Source organism: Antechinus flavipes, chromosome 5, assembly GCF_016432865.1.
Source record: "Antechinus flavipes isolate AdamAnt ecotype Samford, QLD, Australia chromosome 5, AdamAnt_v2, whole genome shotgun sequence".
Taxonomy (NCBI): Eukaryota; Metazoa; Chordata; class Mammalia; order Dasyuromorphia; family Dasyuridae; genus Antechinus; species Antechinus flavipes.
Genome location: NC_067402.1, coordinates 286,945,025 through 286,972,791, shown reverse-complemented (window position 1 = coordinate 286,972,791; position 27,767 = coordinate 286,945,025). Strand labels below are relative to the sequence as shown.

The window sequence follows — 27,767 nt, the reverse complement described above, 5'->3', positions numbered from 1 at the left end:
ATTCTGGAAAGCAATTTGGAGCTATTCTCAAAGGGTATAAAAATGAGTATACTCTTTGATCCAGCAATAAAATTGCTATACCACAAAGAGATCGAAAAAAGGAGAAAAGACCCACATATACAAAAATATTTATAGCTCTTCTGTTTGTGGTGGAAAGAATTGGGAAATGAGGGAATGTCTGTCAGTTGGGGAATGCTTGAACAAGTTGTGGTGTGTGAATGAATTAGAATACTATTACGCTATTAAAAAAATGATGAACAGGTGGCTTTCAGAAAAGCCTGGAAAGACTTACATGAAATGATGCTAAGAAAAGTGAGCAAAACCAGAGAACTTTCTACACAGTAATAGCAATGTTACTGTGCAATGAGCAACCATAATTGACTTATAGACAATTCCAAGAGATCCATGATGTAAAATGCTATCTGCATCCAAAGAAAGCATTGTGGAGTCTGAATACAGATTGAAGCATGCTATTATTAATTTTTTTTTTTTGCTAACGCAATTGGGGTTAAGTGACTTGCCCAAGGTCACACAGCCAGGAAGTGTTAAGTGTCTGAGGCTATATTTGAACTCAGGTCCTCCTGACTTCAGGGCTGGTGCTCTATCCACTACCAGCTGCCCCATGAAGCATGCTATTTTCAATGTTTTTTTTTTTTTGGCCTTTTCTTTCTCATGGCTTTCTCCTTTTGTTCTTTCACAACATGACTAATGTGGAAATGTGATTAATATGACTGTACACGTGTAACATATATCAGATTGTTTGCTGACTTGGAGAGGAGGAGAGAGAAAAACTTGGAACTCAAAATCTTACAAAAGTGAATATTGAAAATTATCTTTTCATGTAATGAGAAAAAATTAAAATATTATTAGGTGGGGAAAGGGGGAAGAAATAGGAGAATTAGAAGAGAGCTTTCATTAATCCTTAAGGTTAGCATAAGTGTTGGAGAAAAAATAATTATTCCACCTACTGTGCTAGGCTCTGTGGATATTAATACAAAGATGAAAGTCTCATGGAGACTTATCTCATGGAGCTTATAGCCTTAAACATTTTTTTCAATTAACAAGCATTCATTTTTCCTCCTTCTCACTTCCTCCCTTCCCATTAGAAAAGGAAAATAAAACTCATATATGAAACTGCATAGACAAGTGAAATAAATTCCCTCATTGATCATGTGCAAAAATTATGTCTCATTCTATAGCCTGTTTCCATGTCAAGAGGCTGGAAACAAACTTCATTGTCTGTTCTCGGGAATTCTGGTTGGGCATCTCATCAACTATTGTCTTTCCAAGTTGTTGATCTTTATAACGTTGCTGTTATTAGGGAAACTGTTCTCTTGCTTCTTCTCCCTTCATTCTGTATCAGATCATATGTCCTCCCAGGTTTCTGTGAAACCTTCCCCTTCATTATTTCTTTCAGTACCATAGTATTCCATCACATTCGTAACGTGTTCAGCCATTCACCAGTGCGGGATATCCCGAAAGTTAAATTCTGGATAGATAAAACAATTATTAAATACCTACGGTGTATCAGGCATTGTGCTAAGTGCTGGGATATAAAGAAAGGCAAAAACATGGTGTCTGTTCTCAAGAAACTCACAGCCTTCCTGAAAAAGGACAAGTACATGTATGTACAGGGCATATATAGTAGGTTGATGGTCATCTGAGAAGTGGGTGGGGAGGAGGAGGGAGGGAGGAAGTGACAAAGAAGTATAATATTAACAGAATCTTTCCAACATTTGAAGTCAGTTCATACTATAATAGCTTTAACTTGTGAAAGTAATGAGCTCTCCATCTCTGGAGGTGTTCAAGGAATGGCCAGATCAGTCCTTATGTCAAGGTTACTATAAAGAGAATTCTTGCTGCATACCTAAAAACAGGGATTGAACCAGATAGGTTCGGAGGTCCTTTCCAACTCCAGGATTCTCCAGTTCTAAAATTCCATGCTTTCCATGTGCCTTTGAGCAGTGGCTCACACAATGTTTTCAGGAATATGCCTTTTCCACAAAACGGTGAACATCTATACACGTGAACCAGTAGAAGTTCTTTTTTAAATTCATTTCTTTTTAGCATTCATTTTTAAAAGTTTTGAATTCCAAATTATCTCTCTCCCTCCTGCCCCTCTCCCATCCACTGAGGAGGCAAGCGATATCATATCAATTATTTGTTGGGAAATGCAAAATATATTTCCGTATCAGCTATGTTGCAAAAAAGAGAATTTTAAAAGCCTACTTCAAACTGCATTCAAAGCTCATAATTTCTCTCTGGAGGTGGATAGGATGTTTCATCGGAGATCCTTTGAAACTGTCTTGAATCAGAATAGATAAGTCTTCCGTAGTTGATCGTTGTTATAATGTTGCTATTATTGTGTACAATTACTTCACTTTGCATCAGTTCACAAAACCCTTTTTGGGTTTTTAATTACAAAATTACTGTTTGTATTTCTGATAGCACAATAATATTCCATCACATTTATAAACCATCATTTTCTTCAGCCATTCCCCAATTGATGGGCATTCTCTTTATTTCTAGCTTAACAAAAGAGCTGCTATAAATTTTGTACCAATAGGTCCTTTTCCTTTGATGTCTTTGAGATTCAGACCTAATAGTGTCATTGCTGGGTCAAAGGGCAGGGACAGTTTTATAGCCCTTTGGGCATAGTTCCAAAATATTCAATAGGAGTCCAATATAAGTCAGCACTCCCCCTCACAGGTATATGAGGCTCACCGTTTAGAAAATGTTCTCCCACAAGGCAGGGAACAGTGTAAAGAGAGCCTTAGCTCTGGAATCAGAGCCATCCCATGTCTGACTAGTATGATCTTGGATGAGTCATCCTCCTTTTGAGCGTCAATGTGCTCTTTTATAAAAACAGAGCTAGATTCGACAGTTTCTTAGGTCTTTCTAGCTGTCTATGATCCTAAATCTCTTCCCTTCTCTGGACCTGTGTTTCCTTCATTTTCTGTAAAATAGGGGTGGTGATTGGAACAGGAAACTCTGAAGTTCCCTTCAGGTCTAGGTCTAGGTCGTAAATAACCCCATCACATCCTCTCTCTTACCCTATTTTCTAAATTGTAACATAGCGGGAGGTTAGCTCCTGAGGTCCTCCCATATTCACATCTTTGATTGCATAACTATTCTCTTCCCCCATCCATAATTCCCTTGAGAAGGAGGCAGGGGAGGGAATCTTATGACCATTTCACAGATAAGAAGTGGGATGATTTGCCCAAGATACCACAGTAAATTATGACTTGGAAAGGCAGTACTCAGATTTACTGACCCTTCTCCAAATCACTTTCTATCTTATTTCCTCTAGTTAATGAAATGAACTCTCCACATTCCCTGCCCCAACTTCATCTGTCCAGGGAACCAGACTTGGAATTCTTTGCCTTCAAATGCAACGATTTGAGATTTTCAGTCCCCGTGGAACCGTGCCTAGAACCTTGTCCTTTGGGATCTAGTCTTGCTCCTGTCGGAGTGTATTTTTGCTTGTTTATTTACTTTAATGGCCACCAATAGAGCGAGCTCTGAATTCTGCCCGAGCAAGAGGCAAATTTCATTCCCTCTTTCTCATTTTCTCCTCCCTTCGTCTATTCTTGGTATCACAAAGGAGAAAGAAGTCAGCTTGCTGCCCTCTGTGCCACCCTCCCTCCCCCCTTGAGTTTCTGAGTTGGGTCTGCCCATGTGATCCCAAGGCTGGAGCTGGGACAATAGCCTCCATCCACCATGCTAGGCTGGGTAGACACCAGCTGGTCAGAATTACTGGAGTGATGTCAGTTCTATCAGCTTGCTGGAAACTAGGAATAAATTGGGGACCAGAAAGTACATAGGACCCATGGGGAGTGGGGGGAGGGAAAGAAGGATGGAAAGACACAGAAAGGATTTCTTAGTCTCTGAGAAGTGTGCTAAATTATTAAGCATCCTCTTAATGATTCTGGCTGATAATGAGCCTTCTATGCCCTCAAACAGAGGAAGAAATCACGGAGGGAAGGAGAGGGGAGGGAAAGAAGAAAAGAAGAGGGGTAGAGGGAGGGGAGGTAAAAGGAAAGAGGAAGCAGGAGCAGTAGAGAGAGAGAGGAACAGAAAGGGGGAGGGAGAGAGTGGGAGAGAGGAGAGGATGAGAGAGAAGAGGAGGAGGGAGATAAAAGGAGAGGAAGGAGAAGGGAGGGAGAGAGGAAAGGGGGTAGGGAGAAAAAGCGTCAGAGGAAATTGATCTCTGGGATGGGTTTTGTCCTCTTGGATAAATCATTCTGGTTTCTAGACCTTAGTTTGCTCATCTGTGAAAAGGGGGAAATCTTCCCTAAGCCATCTACCTCTCAGGAATTCTTGTAGAGCTCAAGTATCTGTGAAAGGGATTTGGAAGAAATAGAAAGAAAAAAAATACTGTAATAGAGGGTGAGAGCTATGGGTATTTTTTCTTTTTTTTTTTTTTTTTTTTTTTTTTTTATAATAAATTTTATTTTATTTAATAATAACTTCGCATTGACAGAATCCATGCCAGGATAATTTCTACACGACATTATCCCTTGCAATCACTTATGTTTCGTTTTTTCCCCCTCCCTCCCTCCTCCCCCCCCCCCCAGGATGGCAAGCAGTCCTATATATGCTAAACATGTTGCAGTATATCCTAGATACAATACATATTTGCAGAACCAAACAGTTCTCTTGTTGCACAGGGAGAATTGGATTCAGAAGGTAAAAATAACTCGGGAAGAAAATCAAAAATGCAAATAGTTCACATTCATTTCCCAGTATTCCTTCTTTGGGTGTAGCTGTTTCTGTCCATCATTTCTCCAATGAAACTCAATTAAGTCTCTTTGTCAGAGAAATCCACTTCCATCAGAATACATCTTCATACAATATCGTTGTCGAAGTGTATAATGATCTCCTTGTTCTGCTCATCTCACTTAGCATCAGTCCATGTAGGTCTCTCCAAGCCTCTCTGTATTCATCCTGCTGGTCATTCCTTACAGAGCAATAATATTCCATAACATTCATATACCACAATTTACCCAGCCATTCTCCAATTGATGGGCATCCATTCATTTTCCAGTTTTTAGCCACTACAAACAGGGCTGCTACAAACATTTTGGCACATACAGGTCCCCTTCCTTTTTTAGTATCTCTTTGGGGTATAAGCCCAATAGAAACACTGTTGGATCAAAGGGTATGCACAGTTTGATAACTTTTTGGGCATAATTCCAGATCGCTCTCCAGAATGGCTGGATTCGTTCACAACTCCACCAACAATGCATCAATGTCCCCGTTTTCCCGCATCCCCTCCAACATTCATCATTGTTTTTTCCTGTCATCTTAGCCAATCTGAAAGGCAGTACTCAGATTTACTGACCCTTCTCCAAATCACTTTCTATCTTATTTCCTCTAGTTAATGAAATGAACTCTCCACATTCCCTGCCCCAACTTCATCTGTCCAGGGAACCAGACTTGGAATTCTTTGCCTTCAAATGCAACGATTTGAGATTTTCAGTCCCCGTGGAACCGTGCCTAGAACCTTGTCCTTTGGGATCTAGTCTTGCTCCTGTCGGAGTGTATTTTTGCTTGTTTATTTACTTTAATGGCCACCAATAGAGCGAGCTCTGAATTCTGCCCGAGCAAGAGGCAAATTTCATTCCCTCTTTCTCATTTTCTCCTCCCTTCGTCTATTCTTGGTATCACAAAGGAGAAAGAAGTCAGCTTGCTGCCCTCTGTGCCACCCTCCCTCCCCCCTTGAGTTTCTGAGTTGGGTCTGCCCATGTGATCCCAAGGCTGGAGCTGGGACAATAGCCTACATCCACCATGCTAGGCTGGGTAGACACCAGCTGGTCAGAATTACTGGAGTGATGTCAGTTCTATCAGCTTGCTGGAAACCAGGAATAAATTGGGGACCAGAAAGTACATAGGACCCATGGGGAGTGGGGGGAGGGAAAGAAGGATGGAAAGACACAGAAAGGATTTCTTAGTCTCTGAGAAGTGTGCTAAATTATTAAGCATCCTCTTAATGATTCTGGCTGATAATGAGCCTTCTATGCCCTCAAACAGAGGAAGAAATCACGGAGGGAAGGAGAGGGGAGGGAAAGAAGAAAAGAAGAGGGGTAGAGGGAGGGGAGGTAAAAGGAAAGAGGAAGCAGGAGCAGTAGAGAGAGAGAGGAACAGAAAGGGGGAGGGAGAGAGTGGGAGAGAGGAGAGGATGAGAGAGAAGAGGAGGAGGGAGATAAAAGGAGAGGAAGGAGAAGGGAGGGAGAGAGGAAAGGGGGTAGGGAGAAAAAGCGTCAGAGGAAATTGATCTCTGGGATGGGTTTTGTCCTCTTGGATAAATCATTCTGGTTTCTAGACCTTAGTTTGCTCATCTGTGAAAAGGGGGAAATCTTCCCTAAGCCATCTACCTCTCAGGAATTCTTGTAGAGCTCAAGTATCTGTGAAAGGGATTTGGAAGAAATAGAAAGAAAAAAAATACTGTAATAGAGGGTGAGAGCTATGGGTATTTTTTCTTTTTTTTTTTTTTTTTTTTTTTTTTTTATAATAAATTTTATTTTATTTAATAATAACTTCGCATTGACAGAATCCATGCCAGGATAATTTCTACACGACATTATCCCTTGCAATCACTTATGTTTCGTTTTTTCCCCCTCCCTCCCTCCTCCCCCCCCCCCCAGGATGGCAAGCAGTCCTATATATGCTAAACATGTTGCAGTATATCCTAGATACAATACATATTTGCAGAACCAAACAGTTCTCTTGTTGCACAGGGAGAATTGGATTCAGAAGGTAAAAATAACTCGGGAAGAAAATCAAAAATGCAAATAGTTCACATTCATTTCCCAGTATTCCTTCTTTGGGTGTAGCTGTTTCTGTCCATCATTTCTCCAATGAAACTCAATTAAGTCTCTTTGTCAGAGAAATCCACTTCCATCAGAATACATCTTCATACAATATCGTTGTCGAAGTGTATAATGATCTCCTTGTTCTGCTCATCTCACTTAGCATCAGTCCATGTAGGTCTCTCCAAGCCTCTCTGTATTCATCCTGCTGGTCATTCCTTACAGAGCAATAATATTCCATAACATTCATATACCACAATTTACCCAGCCATTCTCCAATTGATGGGCATCCATTCATTTTCCAGTTTTTAGCCACTACAAACAGGGCTGCTACAAACATTTTGGCACATACAGGTCCCCTTCCTTTTTTAGTATCTCTTTGGGGTATAAGCCCAATAGAAACACTGTTGGATCAAAGGGTATGCACAGTTTGATAACTTTTTGGGCATAATTCCAGATCGCTCTCCAGAATGGCTGGATTCGTTCACAACTCCACCAACAATGCATCAATGTCCCCGTTTTCCCGCATCCCCTCCAACATTCATCATTGTTTTTTCCTGTCATCTTAGCCAATCTGACAGGAGTGTAGTGATATCTCAGAGTTGTCTTAATTTGCATTTCTCTGATCAATAGTGATTTGGAACACTCTTTCATGTGAGTGGTAATAGTTTCAATTTCTTCATCTGAAAATTGTCTGTTCATATCCTTTGACCATTTATCAATTGGAGAATGGCTTGATTTTTTATAAATTTGAGTCAGTTCTCTATATATTTTGGAAATGAGGCCTTTATCAGAACCTTTAATTGTAAAGATGTTTTCCAGTTAGTTACTTCCCTACTAATCTTGTTTGCATTCGTTCTGTTTGTACAAAGGCTTTTTAATTTGATATAATCAAAATTTTCTATTTTGTGATTGGTAATGGTCTCTAGTTCATCTTTGGTCACAAATTTCTTTCTCCTCCACAAGTCTGAGAGATAAACTATCCTATGTTCCTCTAATTTATTTATAGTCTCGTTCTTTATGCCTAGGTCATGGACCCATTTTGATCTTATCTTGGTATGTGGTGTTAAGTGTGGGTCCTTGCCTAATTTCTGCCATACTAATTTCCAGTTATCCCAGCAGTTTTTATCAAATAATGAAATCTTATCCAAAATTTAGAATCTTTGGGTTTGTCAAACACTAGATTGCTATAGTTGACTATTCTGTCTTGTGAACCTAACCTTTTCCACTGATCAACTAATCTATTTCTAAGCCAATACCAGATGGTTTTGGTGACTGCTGCTTTATAATATAATTTTAGATCAGGTACAGCTAGACCACCTTCATTTGATTTTTTTTTCATTAATTCCCTTGAGATTCTCGACTTTTTATTGTTCCATATGAATTTTGTTGTTATTTTTTCTAAATCATTAAAATATTTTCTTGGAAGTCTGATTGGTATAGCACTAAATAAATAGATTAGTTTAGGGAGTATTGTCATCTTTATTATATTTGCTCGGCCTATCCAAGAGCACTTAATATTTTTCCAATTATTTAAGTCTGACTTTATTTGTGTGAAAACTTTTTTGTAATTTTGCTCATATAATTCCTGACTTTCCTTTGGTAGGTAGATTCCCAAATATTTTATGCTATCAACAGTTATTTTGAATGGAATTTCTCTTTGTATCTCTTGCTCTTGGATTTTGTTGGTGGTGTATAAGAATGCTGAGGATTTATGGGGATTTATTTTGTATCCTGCTACTTTGCTAAAATTATGAATTATTTCTAATAGCTTTTTAGTAGAATCTCTGGGGTTTTCTAGGTATACCATCATATCATCTGCAAAGAGTGATAGTTTGGTTTCCTCATTGCCTACTCTAATTCCTTTAATCTCTTTCTCGACTCTTATTGCAGAGGCCAGTGTTTCTAATACAATATTGAATAATAATGGTGATAGTGGGCAACCTTGCTTCACTCCAGATCTTACCGGGAAAGGTTCCAGTTTTTCCTATGGGTATTTTTTCTGAAAAACTACTCCCCCGCCTTTCTTTTTTTTATTTTTTCATACAAGGGACAGTTAAATGATATAGACAGGAAATAATGATGGTGTAAAATCAAAAGATAACGATAAAAGGGTTTTAAAAGACACTGCAATAATGCAACTCGTGACATATAGGTATCATCATATAACCGGGATATATATCATAATAGAATAATAGCGACTAGCACACAAAAGTGTAGTGGGGATAAAATAATGTTAATAAGAGTTAGCACTTCTATAGTAATGAAAGCACTTTACAATTAATCTCATCTGATTCTCATACCTCTGGGGAGGAAGGTGCTATCATTATTCCCATTTTTGTTTACTTTCTGACTGAAAGGATGAAGATAAAATGTTTTGCAAATTGGTAAAAAAAATGAGTGATGATGATGATGATGATGATGATGATGATGGAGGAGGAGGGGTGCTGGTGGCGGCAGCAATGCTGTCAGAAAGGAAATGTGTCAGTTCTCCAAGTGGTCCTAAGTGGGCTCTCGATGACTTCCCCCTCCCTCTTTCTCCCCCCATACAGCAGGAACTGCCAGTCCATGGGAACGTGTCAGCCACCACAGCCCGGCCCCTTCCGCCTCAGGACCCCCTCCACACCCAAATGGAAACCTTGGAGGCTCAGCTGCTGTCCAAGGTCATGGCTCTGGAGAAGGAGCGCTCATCTTTGAGCAGCAGCAACCACAAGCAGCAACAGGCGGTAGAGAAGGAGCTGAACGCTTTGCAGGACCGGGTGGCAGAGCTGGAACACGGTGAGACTGGAGGGGAACTACCAAGGACAGGGTTTGGCGGCAGAGGGTGGCAAGCACAAGCTCTGTCCCAGGCTGCTTAGGTCTCTGTGGGCTGGCATGGGAATGTTTGAAATCAGGAGCAAAGCAGAGCTGGCAAGGATTATGGTTCAATTCATTTATTCAACAGAGACTGAGAGTGCCTGCCATGTTCTAGGTTCTAATGGGCAGGAAAGGAAAGGACTTGGCCTAGCAGAAAAGCCTCTGGAATGGAGTATGAACTACAGCTTCATCACTTATCCTTCCTAGGCTTTATCCCACTTTGTTTATTGTTTTATTTTTTTCTGGTTATACATCTATATTAATTTTAAAAACACATTTCTTTCTTCCTTTCTTTTTCTTTCTTTCTTTCTTTGTCTCTCTCTCTCTCTCTCTCTCTCTCTCTCTCTTTCTCTCTCTCTCTCTCTTCCTCCTTCCCTCCCTCCTTCCCTCCCTTCCTTCCTTCCTTTTGCTGAGGCAATTGGTTGGGGTTAAGTGGCTTGTCTAGGTTCACACCGCCAGGAAGTATGGTGTCTGAGGTCATATTTGAACTCAGGTTCTCCTGACTTCAGGGCTGGTGCTCTATCCACCACACCAACTAGTTGCCTCTAAAACATCACATTTCTTTTTGAATCACATTGGGAGTTTCCCCAACTTTAAAATGGAATTATCTAGGCATTCATATGCAAAGAGGATAGTCTTGCTGTGAGGATATCCTGTGCAAATGGTTAGCCTGTTAATCAATAAATATTTATTAAGCTCCTTCAGTGTTCCAATGAACTAAACATTGCTGACACAAAGAGCGGTAATAAACAAACAAACAAATAAATAAATAAGAGTTCCTAGTTCCTGCCCTCAAGCTGCTTACATTCTAGTGGAGAATTAGAGTTGGAAAGAGACTGGACAAGACAAGATTAGGGAAGAACTCACAATGCTGTTTGCCTGGATGTAGAGTACAGGAAGGAGAGGAACAAGAAATAAGAATGGTAGGTTGGCAGCAGACCAGGGAGTTTGAATGTTAAATTAATGAGTTGTAATTTTATTCAGCAGGAAGTTGGAAGTCACTGAAGCTTTATGAGCAGGAGAATAATATGGCCAGCCTTAGGATTGTTGAATCAAAGGCTCAGAAATCCAGACTCGGAAGAGATGTAGAAAACCATCTCCAAACTGCTCATTTTACAGATGAGGAAATTGAGGTCTAGGGAAGGGAGAGAATATCCCTATGGTCACAAATGTAGGAAATGGCAGAGGGGGCATTTGAACCTCTTGACCACAGAGTCAGGGCAGTTTCATAGACTGCTTTGACAATTATGGGGGGAGAGAGAGAATGCCGGATGGTGGATATAGACTCCCATACTTAGAAAGCTCATGCAGTACTCCAGGTGTTAAAGACCTGAACTATAGTGATGGCTTCTGAGTAGAGAGAAGAGAAATGGAAGAGATGTTATAGAGATCCAATGGAGAAGATTTGACAACTGGTGAGACAGAGAGAAAATGAGGAGGAGGGAAGTCAGAAATGTATCTAAAGTTTCAAGCTGGAGTGACTTCAAGAATAGGAATGGCCTCAACAGAACTAGGGCAAGTGGGAAGATGGGAAGGTTTTGGGAAAAGAGGATAAATTTACTGAGTAATGAAAAATGCTATGTGGGGAGAAGAGATAATGCAACACACCTATGACAGAGAGATAGGAAACTACAGGGATAGGATAGACCAGAGGCAGGGTCTCTGCATTGGATTAATTTTTGATTTTCTTGATGAATTTTTGGAAGGTATTCCAAAGAAAGGCATGATGGGAAATGTCAGTGATGTAAATATATAAGGTGGCAGTAAAATGCATTTGTTTTTCAAAGGAAGGTGATGAGTTTACTTTTGGATATGTTGAGTCTGAGATACTAGCAGGCTATTAAGCAGATCTAGAACTCGGAGAAGAAGTCAAGGTTGGAGCTACCAGTGTGGGAGCCATCCCCATAGAGGTGACCTGGAAAGGCATGAGATTGGAGGAGATTGCCTGCCTGGGGAGAGGAAAGAGAAGAGGCTAAACATGATAAATATGAAAATATGTTTAGAAGAATTGCACATGTTTAACGTATATTGGATTATTTGCTGTCTAAAGGGAGGAGTGGAGAGGGAGGGGAAAAATTTGGAACACAAGGTTTTACAAGGGTGAATGTTGCAAACTATCTTTGCATGTATTGTGAAAAATAAAAAGCTATTTTAAAAAGCAAAAAACAATTTTTTTAAATGAAGAGGCTAGAGTCAAGGGAGATATCCACACTTACTGGTGTGCATTGAAGGTGATCGAGGAGGAGGACCAGGATAGACCAGAAGGCAAGGAAAGAGAGATAAAGTGTATAGAAGGAGACACTGGCCAAGTGGCAAATGCTGCCAAAAGAACAAAGAGGAAGAAGACTGGGAAAAAAGATCATTGGGAGGTGACATGCTACAGGAGAGAGAGCTACCTAAACGCCTATTAGTGAGATTTGCTAGCTGCGTGACTTTTTCACTTCTCTGGATTTCAATTTCCTCATCAGCAAAATTGGAGGTGTTATCTAGAATCCCTTATAGCTCTCAATCCCAGGATCCTTTAATCAGAAGGTCATGGAGAGAGTAGTTTCAATTAAGGAAGGAGAACTGGGATAGAGCTTTAGGGGATAGTGAATAGAGCACTGGATTTGTAGACAGGAAGACCAAAGTTCAAAATCCACCTGAGTTACTAGCTATGTGATTGGGCAAGTCACAACCTCCATGGATCTCGGTTTCCTCATTCATAAAGAGGGTGGACTGGATGGTCTCTGAGGTCCTTTCCAGCTCTAAATCTCTGATCCTTTTTGGGCCTCAGTTACCTCTTTGGTAAAGGAAGGGGTTGGACTAAAGGCAGAAGTAAGTGGCAAGAATTGAGAAGAAATTCAAGACTAATGAGAAGTTTGGATTGTGTTTTTTTGTCTTGTTGATTTTCAGGGTAGGGGTCAGCATGAGGCAGGGCAAGGACTGAGGAGACCAGGGCTTATTTGTAGGTAGGGAGCAAACGGTCCTTGCTGAAGAATTTTTATATGCGGTTGGGGAAAGGAATTGCTATTTGAAGCTTGGGGAGAGGAGTGGGAGGGAATGGGATCTGTGATACAAGTTAGAAGGACTGGTCTTATCAAGGTTCCTCCACCTCTTCTCCAGATGCTGGAGGAAAGGAGAAGATAGAAAAAAAGTTTTGGGTATCTGTAGGAGGAAGGAGAAAGTAGCTCGTGACAGATGGTCTGGAGCTTCTCAGTCAAGTAGGAAGGAGGACCATCCACTGAGAAGGGACTTGAAGGAGGAGGTTTGGAGCAGCTGCTGTGGGGAATGTGAGAGTGAGTCAATAAGAACATAAAACCCAGCTAATAGCAGTGTATCATTAAAGAAACAGATCAGTCAAAGGTCTGTCGTGCAGCAGTGAGGACCCACTTAACATGAACTCATAGTGACTGCAGCCAGCAAAGTTTTCGTGACTTTCTCCAGTTGGGAGTAAAATGAGAATACCCAGATGCCTGGAGTTAGAGAGAGTTGTATGGCTAATGAGACAGTGGAAGGTGGAATTAGGGAATCAATCCATAATTAAGGTCTTATTATGTGTCAGGCACTATTTGGGGGGATGTAGAAACAAAAGGAAAAGTCTGCCCTCGAGGAGCTTCCATTCTATAAAGCGAATTCACTTCATTTAATAATAATAAATGAATATTTAATAATAAATAAGAATTTAATAGCATAATAATATGACTAATAAGGAAATATGTTTGCATGACTTCATGTGTATAATCAGCATCGAATTCCTCGCCTTTCTAGGCAGGGGAGAGAATTTAGAACTCAAAATTTTAAAAAATGAATGTTAAAGAAATATTTAACAAAATGAATAAAAATACATTATATGTACAGCTCTTTGCAAATTTTAAAGCATTAGATAAATGTTAGATATTATTATTTGTTCACTAAGTGTCTCTAAAAACATTCCAGTTTTGCATAGGTCTCTATGATCCTATAATCCTAGATCTTCTGGGATTTTGCTTGGACAGAACTGGTTGTGGAAGATGTTGTGAAAGGAGATTCTAGGTTAGCTGTTAGTCTTATCAGGAGATGACTCTGGAATCCCATTCAGATCAGGGCTCTGTGAGTTTGTGATTGGCCAAACTGGGTCTTAGAGTAAACTGCGGGCATCCCCAACTCCTAGACCAGCTTCTGGAATCTAAGCACTTGGAGGGTGGTCAGTATAGAGCCCGAGTCTGCCTTAGTCATTTCCGTGGGTCATAGTGACCCACTATGTCAGTCTATGATCCACTGTCTCCTCCCACTGACTTCTTCTTGCCTCTTCTACCCTCCTCTGGTTTTCAGGGGCATCAGCCTACAGCCCCCCAGATGCCTTCAAGATCAACATCCCGGTGAAGAACAATTACATGTATGCCCGCGTGCGCAGGACCCTCCCAGAGCTATACGCCTTTACCATCTGCATGTGGCTGAAGTCTAAGTCTGGGGGGATGGGGATAGGCACCCCTTTCTCCTACTCAGTGCCGGGCCAGTCCAATGAGATGGTGCTGCTGGAGGCGGGGCATGACCCCATGGAGCTGCTCATCAATGACAAGGTGAGCGATTGGGGAGTGGAATGGTGTTCAATGAGCATTTATTAAATTCCAGCTGTATACAAGGCACTGGAGACACAAAGGGGGAAACAGGTCTTATTCTCAAGATTTCATTTTAAGATGCATTAATCATTAAGTACAACATTACAGAAAGGAAATCCATAGTCTTTGGGGGTGAGGAGAGAATTAGCATCCTGGAGAGTCAGAGATGAGTGGAGGAATGGCACTTGTGGTGAGCCTTGAATGGTACCAGGGATTCCAAGAGGCAGCAGTGAGGAAGGAAGTTTCGAGGCAAGAAGGACTAGGTCCTGGAAGATTTGGGACTGGAGGAAAAAAGCACAGGGATTCTGTAAGGAAAGGGGACTAGATGTGGAGAAGGCTGGGGAAGGAGGGAACCAGGTGAGCTCCATGGGGCGTGAGGGTGTGAAGCAGGGAATGGCATGCCCAGCTTGCAGAGGAGAAAACCAAGGTTCAGACTGCTTTTATCTGGCTTACAAAGCTAGCTAGTGTCAAAGCCAGCCCTTTCCAGACTCCAAGCTCAGAACTCTTCCCCACAATAGTGCCTAAGGGAGACAGGGAAGAAAGGAACTAGAGAATAAAGATTTAGGAGAAAAAGACCAAGGGAGGGATGAGGAAGGGGTCCCCTTCCCTGCCATTCATCTCTAGCCAACTACCTTGACGTCTCCTTCTATTCTATTTTTCTCCAGATCTGATGCCCATTTTATTTTTTAATTCACTTTATTTATTTTTAATACACATTGTTTTATGAATCATGTTGGGAGTGAAAAATCAGAACAAAAGGAAAAAACATGGGAGAGAAAAGAAAACAGAAAAAAGAAGTGAGCCTAGCATGTGTTGATTTACAATCAGTCTCTTTAGTTCTCTTGCTGGTGGTAGATGGCATTTTCTCCAAAGTCTATTGGGATTGCTTTGGATTACTGAACCGCTGAGAAGAACTGAACCTTTTATAGTTAATCATTGCGCTAATTGTTCTAGCTGTTATTGTATACAATGTATTCCTGGTTCTGCTAGTTTTGCTCACCATCACTTCATGTAAACCTTTCCAGGCCTTTCTAAAATCACCTTGTTCATCATTTTTTATAGAATAATATTCCGTTACCTTCATGTATCACAGCTTGTTCAGCCATTCCCCAATTGATGGACCTGATACCCATCTAAAAAGATTAGACTCCAACTCCCTTCTCTCATCTTGCCTCCAGGGAAGGATATGGAGGCACTGAGTAACAGAGGCCCCCACGGTCTCTGGGAATTGTCACCTTCTTTGTCCCCATGAAGGCAGGATTACTTCCTCTCTATCAGGGTGGGGTGTGTGTGTGTGTGTGTGTGTGTGTGTGTTGTGTGATGAGGTCAGAATATTGAGGCTGGGAAGGATGGAGAAATATGCTTTTACTTTGCAGAGGATGGAGTCCTCAGAGCTTTAGAGAAGAGGGAGGTGGAAGAAGCCGGCTGGCTTTGACCACCTTCATCATCCATCCTCCTGGCTAAGGTCCTGGTGCCCCTGGGAGATGGTTGTTGAGCTTCGGGAGCTGAGTTCCTCAGCTCCCCACTCCAGGGCATTGGGGCTGGGGCAGGGATGGCTTCATGCTAATCAAGTTGGCTCAGGTCCCCATAGCCAACAACTCCCATTTCCCCAGGGCTCTCGGGCTTCCAAAGCACTTTCCCCTAGCCAGCCTCAGAGTCCAGCCAGTCCAACCTCCTCATTTTATAGAAAACTTAAACCAGGGGTCACACAGTTAACTTATAACAGAGCCAGGAACCAATGTTCTCTGATTCAAAATCCATCTCTCCACAGCAGTACAAGTATTACTATTGTTCTCTCATATTGACTACTTCGGGAACCTCTTCATCTTTCTAGGACTCAGTTTATTTATCTGTAAAATGAGGGAGTTGGGCCTGATGGTCTCTAAACCTATGATTCTAGCCTATTTTGCAGATGAGGAAACTGAGGCAGAGACAGGCCAAATAACGGGCCCACAATCACCTACTAATGAGTGTCTGCAGGGTCTTTCTTGAGTTCTCATGCTGCCTGAAAACAGAGCTCCCTCAGTTGCCACCTGCCCTCCGCCTGAGAGGAGACCCCAGCTGATCTGCAGGGGGTTATTGGGTAGCAGCCTTCCTCATGGAGAATGGAGTTACCCTGGCTCCCTTTGACACCTGACCGCAGGGTCGTCCCTCAGAACGGGCAGTGGCTGCTCGCGGTCTGTCTCCTCCATTCCCAGCCATGGGCTGCCATTTTGTGCCAATGCACTCTTCCTTCACGCCATTCTGAGAGCTCACCTAGAGGATGCTGGGCAGCGGCCATAGAAGGCTAAGTTCTTCCAATAGCCCTTTCTTCCATCTCTAGGAGCTTTCCCCTGAGACCCCAGAGATGGGGCAGGTTGCAGGCAGTAAGGGAAAAAATGCAAAATGTGGGTTCAGGAGTCCTGGGGAGAGCATGGAATGGGGGTTCAGATTCCAGGGCTGCTTCTTGCTTCTGGGCAACCTCAAACCCTTCCCTTGTCTGGGACTTAGTCAGCCACCAAGCATTTATAAAGTGCTCACTGAGTGCCAGATCTTGCCCCTTCCATCTCTAAATAACATAATCCCAGAATATAAACTGGAAGAAGCCATCGAGTCTGAACCACCTCATTTTACAGAGTGGTAAACTGAGGCATTTAAATAAGTGATTGAGCCTGAGACACATGTCACTTAACCCTTCATAGTCCCAGGCAATTCTCTAGACTAAATAGTGGGCTATCCCATCCTTCCATCCATCAGTGGAAGTCTCCCATACCGATAAAACCTCCCAAGCACGCCCAGCCCCCTTACAGATTGGGCTGTATCCATACAAAAGACAGTTTTTGAAATGAATTGTTGATAGAAGGGGAAAATTCCCAAAAAATTGAGTTTACCCTAAAGAGAAATGAGTTATCTATAAAGATAGCGGGTTCTGCACTGGAGACTAGGTGACCATTTGTAGAGATGTCATTGAGCAGAAGTGGTTCTGACACGGGGAGGATGGATGCCCGCTGATGTCCCCTCGGCTCTGAGGTTTTCAGTGAATCTCTGAAGTCAGTTGGCCAGCGTCTGAGTGTCAGCCATGGGCAGGATCTTCCCTTAATGAAGGACTCTTTTGTGCCCATTTCCAGGTGGCCCAGCTGCCACTGAATCTGAAGGATGGGCGATGGCACCACATCTGCATTGCGTGGACCACGAGGGACGGCCTGTGGTCAGCCTACCAAGATGGCCAGCTGCGTGGCTCCAGTGATAACCTGGCTGCTTGGCATCCCATTAAACCCCATGGAATCATCATCCTGGGGCAGGAACAGGTGAAGAGGGTTCAGGTTCTGGGAAATGCAGAGAAGAGAAGGAAGGAAGGAAAGAAAGAAGGAAGGAAGAAAGGAATGGAGGGAAGGAAGGAGAGAGAGAGAGGGAGGGAGGAAGGAAGGAAGGAAGAAATGGAAGGATACAGGGAAGGAAGAGGAAAGAAGGGAGAGGGAATAAAAGAAGGGAGGGAAAGAAAAAGGGAAGAAGAAGAGAGGGAGGAAAGAAGAAATGGAGGAAAGGAGGGAAGGAGGAAAGGAGAGAGAGGGAGAGAGGAAGGAAGAAAAGAAGGAAGGAAAAAAGGAAGGAGGAGAGAGAGGGAGGGAGGAAAGAAGAAGAGAAAGGAGGAAGAGAGGGAGGAAGAGACAAGAGAGAGAAGGAAGGAAGAAAAGAAAAGGAAGAAAGGAGAGAAGGAAGAGAGATGAAAGGAGGGAGACAGAGAGGGAAGAAGAGAGGGAGAAAGGGAGGAAAGAAAGAGGGAAAGAGAAATGGAGGAAAGGAGATAGGGAGGAGGGAAAAGGAAGGAAAGAAGAAAGGAAAAAGGAGGAAGGAAGAGGAGAGAGGGAGGGAGAGAGGAAAGAAAAAAGGAAAGGAGAAAAGGAAGAAAGAAAGAAAAAGGGAGAGAAAAAAGAAAGAAGAAAAAGAAGGGAGAGAAAAAAGGAGGAAGGAGAAAAAGAAGGGAGGGAGAGAGGGAGGAAGGGAGAGATGGAGAAAAAGGAGGGAGGAAGGGTGGAAAGAAGTAGGGAAGGGGAAGAGGGAAAAAGAGACCTTTCTGGAGAAAGGAGCAGCAGGGATAAAGCTTGGAAACCTCTACATGATTAAAATAATAATGACAGCGCTGATTCCTCCAAGCTTGGTTCCCTTTCTAAGATTTTCCAAATTACTCTGACTTATATTAGCTTGCTTATCTCCATCTTGGCCATTATTGTGAAACCAGATGAAGATGTCAGAGCTGGGGGTCCTTAGAACACAGAATGTCAGAGCTAAAAGAGGCTCTGGGGCTAATCTAGCAGCCTCATTTTACAGACAGTGTGGGAGGGGGTCCCTTCCCCACCTTCATACAACAGGTTAGTAGCAGGGCTGAGGCTAGAACCCAAGTCTTCAGGCTTCTGACTTTGGATCCTTCCCACAAACCCCTGCTGCCCACTTCAGAAAATCGGTACCAGGGCTGGTGTTTTATTAACTGAAATTGTATCTGTCTCTCTCCTCCCTCACCCCTTCTCCCTTTCCTTCTTCGTTTCCCCCCGGTCCTCCCACCAGGACACGCTGGGCGGTCGGTTTGATGCTACCCAGGCTTTTGTGGGCGAGATTGCCCAGTTCAACCTGTGGGATCACATCCTGACACCGGCCCAGATCCTGGGCATTGCCAACTGCACTTCCCCCCTGGTGGGCAACATCATCCCCTGGGATGACAAGCTGGTCGAGGCTTTTGGGGGCGCAACCAAGATGGTTTTTGACTCCTGCAAGAGCAAGGCCAAGGCCAAGGCCAAGGCGTGAGGCCTGAAGGAGGGCCCGTAGCCCCAGCCTCCCCTCCTCCTCCCCAGCCATTCCCCAGGGGAGCATGGGGCGGGCAGCATCCCTTCCCTTTATCCCCACCTCCTCTCCTCCCCTCTCCCCCCTTCCCTGCTAGACTGTGGACATCTTTGCTTCCCCCTCCTCCCCCTCTCCCGAATGCTCCAGGTAACGGGCACAGACATCTGGAGATACTCAGCAGCTGTGGCTTGTTCTGTCAAGCTTAGGGTGAGTCCTGGTGAAAGCGGGGACAGGAAGAGGGACAACAAGCATGGCAATGCCCGCCGCCGGGTTCACTCATTTCGGGCGTGTGTCTCTACCTAAGGATAAAAGAATTCACAACTGACCAGAATGGAGGCTTAGAAGAGATCAGGACTAGAAAGAACTTGGAGTCCATCTACTCTGATCCTCTTTTTACAAATGGGGAAACTAAGGCTCAGAATATGTAAGTGACTTGCTTGAGCTCACTATTCTAAGAATAGATGTAGACATGGAAGGAACTTTGGGTCATCAAGTCCAATCTCTCCATTTTACAGATGTGGAAACTGAGGCCCAAAGAGCTTAGCTCAAGTTCACCTCTCTGACAAAATCATGAGTCCCAAGATTATAAGGTTAGCTAGGTGGCTCTGTGGAATCACTTACAAGTCACTTAACTCTGTTTGTCTCAATTTTCTCATCTGTAAAATGGGAACACACCAGAGAAGCGAATGGCAAATCATTCCAGCAGGAAGACCCCAACCGAGGGTCACAGAAAGTCAGACATGTTGGGAATGATTGAACAACAGGGTCATAGATTCAGATCTAGAAGTGACTTTAATATCTGGCCCAAACCACTCATTTCACAGATGGAATCTGACCCAGAGAGGTTAAATTTCTTCCCACGTAGTAAATGGCACAGCCCGAATTTGAATTCCAGTTCTGTCTGACTCCATATCGAGCTGCCTCTCCTATGGTACCACACTGCCTCCCTCCTCTGGTTCTCCAGTCATTTGTCATCCCCCCCATCACAAAGCATCAGATGGTGTCTCAGCATCACCACTGTGTGGTGCAGGGGATGTTGCCTCAAGCACTGGAGGGGTCATTCCCCCCATCCCTCCATTCCCAAGGAGCTCACTCCCATGAGCTCCCTTGAGCACTGCCAACAGATGTAGCCTCCCACTGGACCAAGCATTTATAGGAACAGGAATTGGTGCATCAGGGTCCAGGGCTTTTCTGTAACTTTGGTCAAATCTCTTTTCCTTCTGGACCCATCCCAGGCAGATCTGCCTTCACACTAGATCATAACTAAAGGATCATTCAATCAGAGTGTCAAGACTTGGGAAGCTGGGGGATCTGTTCCCTTCAAAGTGCCCCTGAAATCACCCAAGTAAGCATCTACCTTCTCTGCCATCTTCTCAGCCACCATGCATCCCAGGCTGTCACGTAAAGGGTGTTAGACCAGACAGAAGTCAAAGGCAGGGTTCTGAGGTCCAGCTCAAGGACCTAGAACAGCCAGGATCCACAGGTATGCCTGAGCGGGGCCTCGTATCTATCAGTATCTATAAGCCCGTCTTGAGCCAAAAAGGGGATGTGGGCTTGATTGCGGGCTTGAGCCGCTCCCAAGTGAAGAACTCTTTTTTCTTAAATTGAATAACAGAGATATGAGCTGCCTCAGGCCTTAGACCATCTATCTATCTGTTTATCTATTCATCTATCATAAGTATTAAGTGACTATTAGGTGCCAGGCACTGGGGATATGAATACAAAGGATGAATGAATGAAATCTTCCCTCCCCCATTTTACATAGCAGGGAACTGAGGCCTGGTGGGAAGAAACTACTTTACCGAGGGTGTATTAGGCAAAAATCCTCCTTTGAGGCTAAATATAATAAAGCAGGGTGGGCATTAGCTTTCTGATTTTTAGCACCCAGAGTTGAGAGGAATCTTGAAATGTAGGCAAGAAAAAAGAGGGACTGGTAGCTCTAGCACTGAGTCCGTCATTGTGGGAAATGCAGGACATTTGTCATTCTGTCGGTCGGTTGGCAGGACTTTAGGGGAGGTTGCCATTATTATCATCGTCTCTCTCGACAAAGTGATCTAAGAATATTCAAGGAGGGGGAGGATGCTTTCAACTGAGAGTATCAGGGAAAGCTTCATGGAAGAAGTGGTGACTGGGATAGTTCTTGAAGGAAATCTCAAAGATCTCAAGGGATCTCAAAGGGCAAAGACTGAGAGGAAATTCATCCCTGTCTAATTGGTCACAGCCCTGTGTGGGAGATGTAGTGGCAAATCCCTACGACTCCATTCTGGCTGGATTGTAGAATATATAAAGGGAAACTGTGGAAAATAGAACCAAGGGTAGATGGGAGATGTACTGTGAAGAGCCAAGATGTCTGGCTAAGTAGATTATACTTTTCCTGTGGGCAACTGGGAAACAATGTTTTTGAGCTAAAGAGCCTGGTCATACCCAAGCTATAGGAAGATTGAGAAGCTATATGAAAGATGTCCATCTGAAATCTCATGATGGGAGGAAGAGAGACACAAACTGGGGACACCATAGTTTTGAGACATCATATTCACTATACATGGCAAGAGGACAGGGAAATTGTCTGAGGGAGTCACCTTCAATTCAGTCCCATAACAGCTTATTGGGCACCTTCCATGTATAGTGTCCAGTGTTAAGTGGTTTGGGAGCATTCCCTTCATGAAGTTTATAGTCTAAGGTAAAGGAGACTCACAAATAACCATAATAAACAATATCAGCTGTTAAGTACAACAGACAGGGATAAAATCAAGTATTAGAGCTGGCATTTGAGTAGGGTCTCAGAAGATGGTTAGGAATTCATTGGATTTAGGAGGGAAAGAAAGAAATCTTAGGATAAAGACTGTTATATCATGTGTAACAAATGGAGAGCTGTCCAAAGTAGTTGACACAGACTGTATGGAGGAGAGTATTGTGAGATTAGGATGGAAAGGTTTGATGGTACCAAGTGGTGTAGAACTTTAAAAATCAGGCAAAGGAATTTCTACTGTTTTCAGTGTACAATAAGACTGTGTCCTGCCCCCAAGTAGGCACTGGGATATCTGCCCTAAAGGCTTTTGGTTAGTTATTAATATCTCCTTAGTTATTGGTTCATCTTTTGCCCATATGTGTATGCTGGTTTGTGTTACAAAATTGGGGTCCGTAATGTTTCCTAAATTCACAGAAACCACCATGGTCTAGACACTAATATCTTAATGACAGGAGGAAAATTAGCTTTACTGAAAGAAATAAAGATGGGCTGGCATCCATCTTACTGTTTATGGAGAAATCATTGGTGTTTTCCTCTTCAGAAAAACTAGAGTTTCCAGATTGACTCAAAATGGACTTATATTTAAGTGGGCATTAGTACATATAGAGCCCAGGTAGACCACAGGATGATCATATTTTGGCTTGGAAAGGGATCCTTCACTGGAATCAGTCTGGAGTGGGCACATCAAGTCTTTACCTTGAACCCCCTGAATGGGAAGGTAAGATCAAGATTTGGAGACCAGCATCCTACCATGAAGTCTGGGGATAACTTAGAGTGATGCTGTCCTTCAATTCAAAGACAATAATCTATCAAGTTAACCTGTGTTTTACAAAGCTCATCCCAAAGAGGGTCACCCAACCCTTGCCATAATCGATCACTCAGAGCCAGCTCTTTTCAGTACAGCCCTTGGGCAAACATGTAGAAGGTACTTGAGTAATAGGAAAGGGTGACAGCTTCTCGACATAACCTCCAGGTGTGGTAGTGGGTGACATCCTTGTCTTATCCTCCTCAAAGGCCTGTTTCTTTACTTGGCTGAAATCTGGTGATAGTGATGGGGGTTACTCAAACCAATTACATCACTAATAATGAATTTTTCCAACCATCTTGTCTGTACAAAGCACCCGAAGTCTGGATTTGAAGATTACATAAGACATAGATTCTGCCTTCATAAAACCTACAATCTTACAACACAAAGATCTATCAGATATGAAGGTCGGACTGACTTTAGGGCAGATGCCAGGAGTTGTCAGAGTCAAGAGAGAACCCTTTGAAGTGGACAGAGATTTGAGGTCTGGCTGTGAAAGAGAGAATCCTGCTCCCTGTAGCCAGAGGGCCTGAGGCAGAAGTCCGGTCAGCACCCTGGATAGTTCCGGGAGGGGGCAGAAAAGGCAATGGCTTTTTTTAAGGTTAAAAAGTCTGCTTTATCTTCAGCCCTAGGCCGACCCCATTGGTTCTGGACTTGTCTTAAAGGGATCCCAATCCTATCTACCAGACTTCATCTCCATGCCATGAGAGAATCCATCCATTCATTCATCCAACATTGATTAACCGCCTGCTATATACAGGGTGCTGTGTCAAGTGTGGGGGGGAAGCTATAAAGATAAGATGTAGTCCTTGTCTCACAGAGGAGAACATCTAGAAGGAGGAAAGTATATATGCAAATATCTCTATTGAAAAATAAACTAAGCAAACCATAATAAGGGAAGCATCACCAAGTTATTAAGGACAGAAACACTTTTTTGTTTTGGCTTTGTACCTTGGTGTCCTGCACACAGCAGGGATCTCATAAATGTTTGTTGGATGGAGTGCAAGAAGGTGCTGGGAGCGTTGGTCTGAGATTGTTTCTGAGCTGGGCATTGGAGGATTTTAACGAGTGAAAAGTGGAGTAATGAAGTTTTATTGTAGGCAGAAGGACACAAGCAAAGGAAAAGAGAAAGGAAGAAATGAATTTGTAAACTGGTGATTAATATGGCCTGATGTGACTAAAGAGAAGTAGTACAGGATGAGGTTGTAGAGCTACAGTAGGACTAGACTAGAGAGAACTTTAAATCCACATCTAGGATCTTGGAGGTGACAAAGATCTCCCAGGACATTTAGTCTTGTGGTCTCACTTGGGGCTGGCTCCTCAAAGAAAGCCAAAAGGCTGGTTGGGGAACTTCAACCTTTGCCTTACAGAAAAGGGAAAAGACCAAAATGAGTTAAATGACGCAAGGTCTGACAGTGAGTTAGGGTTATAACAGGGCTCATGCTCAAATTCGCTGCTGATCAGTTCCCTTTTCCTACCCATGAAGCTGCAGACTTTTGGATAAATGGTGATCCTAAGAAACCAGAGTGCCTAGCAACAGGAAAATATTTATCTGTAGTACAACTCCAAACCCTTAGGAGCACTTCCATGGCACTGTCCCACTGGACAAGGGAAACTGAGGAAACTGATGGGGAAGAAAGCATAATGCAGGTGGGCTGATTGAACCCAGGGATCCTGCCACAAAGGAACCCTCTTGAGGGGCTGACTGTACTTTGACTAATCACAAGCAATACAAAGCTTAGTCTTCTCCCCCCATTTCTTGGCATCCCCCAGTCTTATTTCCCTTCTGGCCCCCCAGCCAGACACTTGGCCTTCCATATTCTTTTTTCACCCTAGTTGTCATTGTTCTAAGATCCCCTGGCTCTGCAGCCTCTTCTTCACCAATTTATTTGAATTGCAAGAACAGAAAACATTCCTCTCCTCCTTTCTCCACCATCGGATTATAGCCACCCTCCCCAAAGACCCAATGATGTCATGGTCGTTATTCAGCCAAAACCAGCAGAGGCCTGAGTTGCCCTGGTAACAGTTGGTGACGTCAGCAAGAGCTCTGGGTCAAGAGCTCTATCAATAATGCCATGTCTTGTTGCCGTGGTGACAGCAGAACCCAGAACATCCCCTCCCCCTTCTTTAAAGATAAAGCTTTTGTGACAATCGTGTATGGAAGAGGAGTACCTAAGGATGATATTTCAGAACTGTGATGTTTGCCATTGGTCACAGCCAATTAAACTGAGTTATGCTCAAGGCTCCGGCCTTGTTACCGAGACAATGCGTTAGGGAGTGTCTGATCCTCACCCCTCTTGGCTGAGTCCCCAGCTGCTGGTGCAGCCTCCCAGAGAAGGAAGGAAAGGAAAGCAAGAGAAATTTCGAGCTTTGAGTAGGTCAAGGTTAGGGCTAGGACTTGTACCCCTTTCTCGGTGTCTCCACCTGTGCCTTTCTGTCCAAGAAGGAAAGTTCTCTGAGGATGTCGCTTCCTCAGCCCCACGTCCAAGAAGGACTCAGTTACCATTACTGCCTAGAGTAGCCAAAACTACTTCCTTTCATACTCTGGAAGGAAGGATGGATTGGAGTGAAGGCTCACTTTTGCTACTTCTCACCTGTATCAGAATCAACTGATCATTCTCAACCTTGGTTTCCCCATTTGTAAATTAAAGGGTTCAGACTACATGAAGAATATCAGCTCCTGGAGGGCAAAAGTGTTTAATTTTTAACTTTGTCTCTCTAGGGCCTGATCACATAACACTTGATTAAATGCTCCTTGGATTAAGATTTCTTTCAGATCTCACCTGAGATCACAGGATCTTTCCAAATCCGAATCCTTTTTATCCCCAAACTTTTCTCCTGCCTCTGTCCTTTTAGGGAAGATAGCAGAGAAGGTTATTTCTTTGGGGGTGCAAAGCAGCCCATCTACCCATCAAGCCACAAGTGCTGATGAAGTGCCTGCTATGTGCTGAGGAGACACAAAAAGGGAGACAGTTCCTGCCTTCAGAGAACTTAAGTTGTATTGAGTGGAAAGGGACTTGAACACTCCCAGCTCAAACATCCTTTTGACAGGAGTCAGGTGAAAGGGAATTGTTGGAATTATTTATGTGGTATGAATTCTGTCCCTATTCCATCCCCACGGGAAAAAGAACAAAGTGGGAAAGGATGCACACCTGTTCTGGGGAAACAAAAGCGGGGTGACTTAATATGTCAGCCCCTCGAGTTTCCCAAGAGTATGGGATACAGGAAAAAGGTAGCACATAAGAAGATGGTGCAATCCAAGGCTGGCTCCATAGGGAGGCTTGAAGAAAATCGAGTGTCTCAGATCCTTCTAGAAAGAGAAAGGACTGAGCCTGCCCTGTCACTAGAGCGATTCCCCCCATCTGAGCCCATTTTTATCTGCATTTATCCCCTTCATCTCCTCTGAGACTTCCATATTCTTACTTCTCTCCCTGTGGGCCCTTGTGCCATGGGCAAGCAGGGATGTGACCAGCTTGGTGGGTCCTACCTTAATCTCTGCAAAGAACAGGATCTGGGGGGCCAAAGACCCAAATTTCCACCTTCTCTTTGAGACACAAGTCCTCAAGGTGGGAGTGGGGAGATAAGGAAAGGCTTTCACCTTCAACAATCATACCTGTGCTCCTCCCCCAAACCTGGCCCCGTTGATGTCCCAGTGTCCTAGATGACTCCTGCCCTGTCCCTAATCTGCTGCCCTCTGGCTCCTCCCAAGCCCTACCCCATCTCCTTGAGTGTGACTCTATTCACCCCCCCAGACACCCCCATTGGGAGGTGTCTCCACAGGCACCACCCATGGGACTTAGCCTGTGAGACAATTGTGTTTGAGCTGTGCAACACTGTGATTCTCGTGCCCATCACTGAGACCACGCCCCGGCTCCTCCACGCTGCTCTTTCTTCCTCTTTCCCACCCCCTCCCATCACCCTATTTTGTACATCTGTGACATGAGCCACGACACATGTGTGTACGAGTGTGTGTGTGTGAGAGAGAGAGAGATGCCATATTTATTAACATGTGGTTCTTTTTTTTGGTTTGGTAAATCTGATTGTTGACAATAAATGTGATGTTTACTTCCTGCTTCTTCTTTGGGGGGATGGAGTTGGGAGGGAGGACCGCCTCTCAGAGTAGCCGCAAAGCGGGCAAATGCCCCAAATACCTGCCCATCCCAGCACCACCTGTCCCTCCTCCCAGGTCTACAACTTGGGCCAATATCACTAACAACAAACCTCCAAGCACCTACTGTGTGCAATGACCCAGACTCCAGGATGGGATACAACAGGTATACAAATCAATAGTTACTGATAATAAATCATAATTTCATGATTGCATTCAGTTACGAGACTCCATATGGGGTTGCTAGCTATAATTTAAGAAGCTGGGGAATAGGGAACTCTCAGGTGAGGAAAGCCCTACCAATATACGTTATCACCTCCTCTACATCTTACAGTCTTAGAACAGGGGATGGTCTATAGATAGATTTCATAGGGTTTATAAATTTGGAGGGGAAGAAAAAAATCACACCTTTCTTTTCATTACTTTATAATTGGAATTTATTATTTCCTTCAATTTCTTAAAAATATTATTCTGAGAAGAATTAGTCTAAAGGTTTTTCCAGACTACCAGAGTCCACCTTTCTCTTTCTCTCTCTCTCTCTCTCTCTCTCTGTGTGTGTGTGTGTGTGTGTCTGTCTCTCAATCTGTCTCTCTGTGTGTTTCTCTTTTCTGTCTCTCTCTCAATCTCTGTTTCTCTGTCTTTGTCTCTCTCTCTCTCTGTCTGTCTGTCTCTCTCTCTCTCTCTCTCTCTCTCTCTCTCTCTCTCTGTCTCTCTCTCTCACACACACATATAATCCCTGTTTTAGGAAGGTACCCCATACCTGGTATAAACAAAATTAGCCTCAAGTTACAAAAGAATAAACAGGCATTAAGAGTAAAGTGACTTGCCCAAAATCAGAAAATAAGGCAAGGGGAGAGCCAGAATGTGGAATGTAATCCAAAGTGTTCTGGGAGTTGGAAGATTCATCATAAGCACCATCTGGAAGGCAATGCGGAGCCCTGCTTTCTCAATTCCTCCCACCAGATCCAGACCGTAACAGCAGAAAATCACCCTCCATGCCATAATGGCGATCAAGCTCACACTACACTGAGAGAAGATCCTA

The 27,767-nt window shown here is 43.4% G+C and overlaps 1 protein-coding gene across 1 annotated transcript in view; it reads left to right on the top strand.

Moving 5' to 3' along the window:
* Positions 1 to 26,682, top strand: part of NPTXR (neuronal pentraxin receptor) — a 48,221-nt gene extending 21,539 nt beyond the window's left edge. The window contains exons 3-6 of the mRNA XM_051962511.1: positions 9,365 to 9,590; positions 13,962 to 14,209; positions 17,356 to 17,535; positions 18,791 to 26,682. Of these exons, the coding sequence (XP_051818471.1) occupies positions 9,365 to 9,590; positions 13,962 to 14,209; positions 17,356 to 17,535; positions 18,791 to 19,027 (891 nt within the window). The 3' untranslated portion in view covers positions 19,028 to 26,682. The remainder of the gene's footprint in view (positions 1 to 9,364; positions 9,591 to 13,961; positions 14,210 to 17,355; positions 17,536 to 18,790) is intronic.
* Positions 26,683 to 27,767: the final 1,085 nt, after the last annotated feature.